The sequence below is a fragment of the Colobus angolensis genome, unplaced genomic scaffold (genome assembly GCF_000951035.1).
Source record: "Colobus angolensis palliatus isolate OR3802 unplaced genomic scaffold, Cang.pa_1.0 Scaffold208, whole genome shotgun sequence".
Classification (NCBI taxonomy): domain Eukaryota; kingdom Metazoa; phylum Chordata; class Mammalia; order Primates; family Cercopithecidae; genus Colobus; species Colobus angolensis.
The window spans coordinates 422968-426538 of NW_012115244.1; the positions used below are offsets into that span (position 1 = coordinate 422968).

Consider the following 3571-nt stretch of genomic DNA (forward strand, 5'->3'; position numbering starts at 1 on the left):
CTCCAAGTCCGAGTGGCTCTTACTGTGTGTGGTCGTTGGCTTCCCAGGCCTCCAGGATCCTCTGCACCAGGCAGCACTTCTGGAACAGCTGGTGGGTGGGGTGGGGGGCACCGTGAGTCAGGGTCTGAAGGAGGCAGGCACCCTCCACCCATCCCTGGACTGGGCAGGGCTGGCTGGCGGCCACGTCGGTGTGGACTTTGCAGGCCCTTCACTGCTGCACATGCATAGCCTCCGCCTCCGTGGTCCTCACCAAACACCAGAGGAGGGTGCTGTTCAGCGGCTCATGCTGCTGAGCGCCCTGAAGATGAACCCTGAGAAAAGGACCCTCTCCCTTCTCCTCTGACTCCTGGAATTGCCCCCTGACCCTTGCCTTCCCTTGTACCTGAGGTGTTTTTCCTGGGCTCCACATCACACTACGATATACCTGCGGCCCTGCTATCTGGTGACCGTCCCTGGTCGGCCTGCAGGTCCCTCAACACCCTCTCCCCACCATGCAGTTCCCACTACTGACACTGCCGGCCCCTGGGCATTTATTCTCCGGGCGTCCAGATGGAGGCCAGACTGGACTCATCTCCTGCAGTGCTAACCCCTGCCAGGCCTGCACATAGAAGGCACCAGCACCCTGCTGAAGGCAATGAGACCTGCAAGACCCACTCAAGCCCCGTCTACGAGCCTCCGACCAGACACCTGCCCCTTGTCTACGAGCCTCCGACCAGACACCTGGGACCCTTTTCCAAGCCCTGCCCCCGTGTCAGCTGCACAGCGAGCACCGGCACACGTCAGCACTGACGTGGACGCGGTCTGAATGGGGTGCAGCTGGCGCTGATAAGCTGGATGCTGTTTGGACTCACGTGGGTCACCATTGTGTTGTCAGGGAGGCTGGCGGGAGGCTGGGGGGTCTCCAGGCTCCGGTTCCCATTCTCATGCAGAGGCTCCGCCCTGCTCTCGGACCCGCTGACTTCTGTCCTGTCCTCGCGGGCAGAGTGGGAGAGAATAGCGGCTATGCAGAGTTCCACTTGGAAGTGCAGAAAGTTATTCCAGGTGTACTTAAAGAACAAGTCCTGGGTAAAGAGGACAGAAAACAGTTCTTAGGTCGATTTTCTCCTGCCAGCTACACCACAAAGGTGAGGGAAACCCTTCCTAAAGATGGTGTCCTAACTCCTCATGAGTAGTCTGGGCAGCCAGGAAGGAGTTTTAGGCATTTTCCTGAGGCTCATCTCTCTGTTACGGAGCTTCTTCAAATTCAAATAGCCACGGGGCACTTCCGTCTCCTGCCTGTGGGTGACCGTCAGTCTCTGCTCTGATCTGAGTCATCATCTTCTTTCTACTTTCTGCGGGTTTATTTTTTTTTATTTTTTATTTTTTTGAGACAGAGTCTTGCTCTGTTCCCAGGCTAGAGTGCAGCGGCGCGATCTCGGCTCCCTGCAACCTCTGCCTCCTGGGTTTAAGTGATTCTCCTGCCTCAGCCTCCCGAGTAGCTGGGATTACAGGTGCCCGCCACCATGTCCAGCTAATTTTTCTATTTTTAGTAGAGACGGGGTTTTGCCATGTTGGTCAGGCTGGTCTTGAACTTCCAACCTCAGGTGATTTGCCCGCCTCAGTCTCCCAAAGTGCTGGGATGACAGGCGTGAGCTGGGATGACGGGCGGGAGCCACCGTGCCTGGCTTCTTCTGTCCTTAAGTTGGAAGCTTAACTCATTAACTTGTAGCCTTTCTTCTTTTGCAGTCTATCTTTAAAGGCTACATTTCCCCGTATACAACCAACTTTAACTACATTCTATACATTTTGCTAAGTAGTATTTTTATTATTCTTCAGTTCTAAGTACGTGAAAAGTTCCTTTATGATTCTGCCTTTCTTGTGAGTTACCGGAAGTGTGTGAGACTCTCGAGCACACGAGGATTCCACCCAGGACGGGCAGGCGTGCGCACATCGTCCACCACACACACGGGAGACTGGGAGGGGCATATCCAGACACCCCTTAAGGGAGCCCAGACCTAAGCAGCATGGGCTGAAGCCCAGAGGAGGCTCTGGCCACCGAGGCACTCCCCTGGGGACAGAGGTGGTGGAGCGAGGACAGCTGCTGTCTCTCACCTCCCATGTAGCCTCTTCTGGACGAGGACAGAGAGGGGGACATAGGTCTGACCCACTCACCCCTCACTGTTGCCTCTTACATTCCAGGGGCCACGGCAGCCTGTGTCTCAGACCCTCTTCCACCTCCGTGGAGGCGGAGGACTGTGTGGGGAGGGGAATGGGGGAGGCAGATATTCCACACCAGGATTCGAGCTGGAGCCCCTGGTTCCACACAGTGGGGTTGGAGCTAGAGAAAGGCGGGAGGCTCATTTGCTTCATGTTCTTCTCCGCAGGAACACGGTCCTAAATCTCAGCTTCCCCTTCTCTGCCCACGTGACCTCGAGCAACCCTGGAGGAGGCTTGACTGTGTTACCTCATCTATAACATGGAGTCAGACCTACCTCTCAAGAAAGAAAAGCCCAGACAAGATGACTTTGCTGGGAAGTTCTACCGAACATTTATTTTGTTGCCATTTGTTTTTCATTTCCTGGCAATGAGTTCTACCACACATTTAAAGACGAATTAACACCAATCTTTCTCAAACTCTTCAAAAAAACTGAAGAGGAGAGAACATTTTCTAATTCATTCCGTGAGGACAGCATTACCCTTGATACCAAAGCCAAACAAGGACACTACAAGAAAAGAAAACTACAAACCAATATTCCGTATGAACACGGATGCAAAATACCAGCAAACCAAACTTAGCATCTTATCAAAAGAATTATAGGCCGGGCGCGGTGGCTCAAGCCTGTAATCCCAGCACTTTGGGAAGCCGAGACGGGCGGATCACGAGGTCAGGAGATCGAGATCATCCTGGCTAACACGGTGAAACCTCGTCTCTACTGAAAAATACAAAAAACTAGCCGGGCGAGGTGGCGGGCGCCTGTAGTCCCAGCTACTCTGGAGGCTGAGGCAGGAGAATGGCGTAAACCCGGGAGGCGGAGCTTGCAGTGAGCTGAGATCCGGCCACTGCACTCCAGCCTGGGCGACAGAGCGAGACTCCGTCTCAAAACAAAACAAAACCAAAAACAAAAAACAAAACAAACAAATAAAAAGAATTATATACCAGGATAAAGTGGGATTTGCTCCTCAAATGCAAGGATGGATCCACATATGAAAATCAATCGATATACGACATTAACAGGGTAAAGGACAGAAGCCAAATGATATCTCAACTCATACAAACAAAATCTGATAAAATTCCACATATGGCCGGGCCGGGCGCGGTGGCTCATGCCTGTAATCCCAGCACTTTGGGAAGCTGAGGAGGGTGGATCACCTCAGGTGAGGAGTTTGAGACCAGCCTGGCCAACGTGGTGACACCCATCTTTACTGAAAATACAAAAATTAGTCGGGCGTGGTGGTGGGCACCTGTAATCCCAGCTACTCAGGAGGCTGAGGCAGGAGAATCGCTTGAGCCCAGGAGGCAGAGGCTGCAGTGAGCCAAGATCACGCCACTGCACTCCAGCCTGGGCAACAGGAGTGAAACTCTGTCTCAAAA

At 53.3% G+C, this 3571-nt stretch overlaps 1 protein-coding gene across 1 annotated transcript in view; it reads right to left on the bottom strand.

Moving 5' to 3' along the window:
* The window catches only part of PPP6R2 (protein phosphatase 6, regulatory subunit 2), an 81404-nt gene that overhangs the window by 11390 nt on the left and 66443 nt on the right, over positions 1 to 3571 (bottom strand). The window contains exons 10-11 of the mRNA XM_011942264.1: positions 852 to 1061; positions 24 to 88 (exon numbers count right to left, since the gene is read on the bottom strand). Coding sequence (XP_011797654.1) covers positions 24 to 88; positions 852 to 1061 — 275 coding nt within the window. The remainder of the gene's footprint in view (positions 1 to 23; positions 89 to 851; positions 1062 to 3571) is intronic.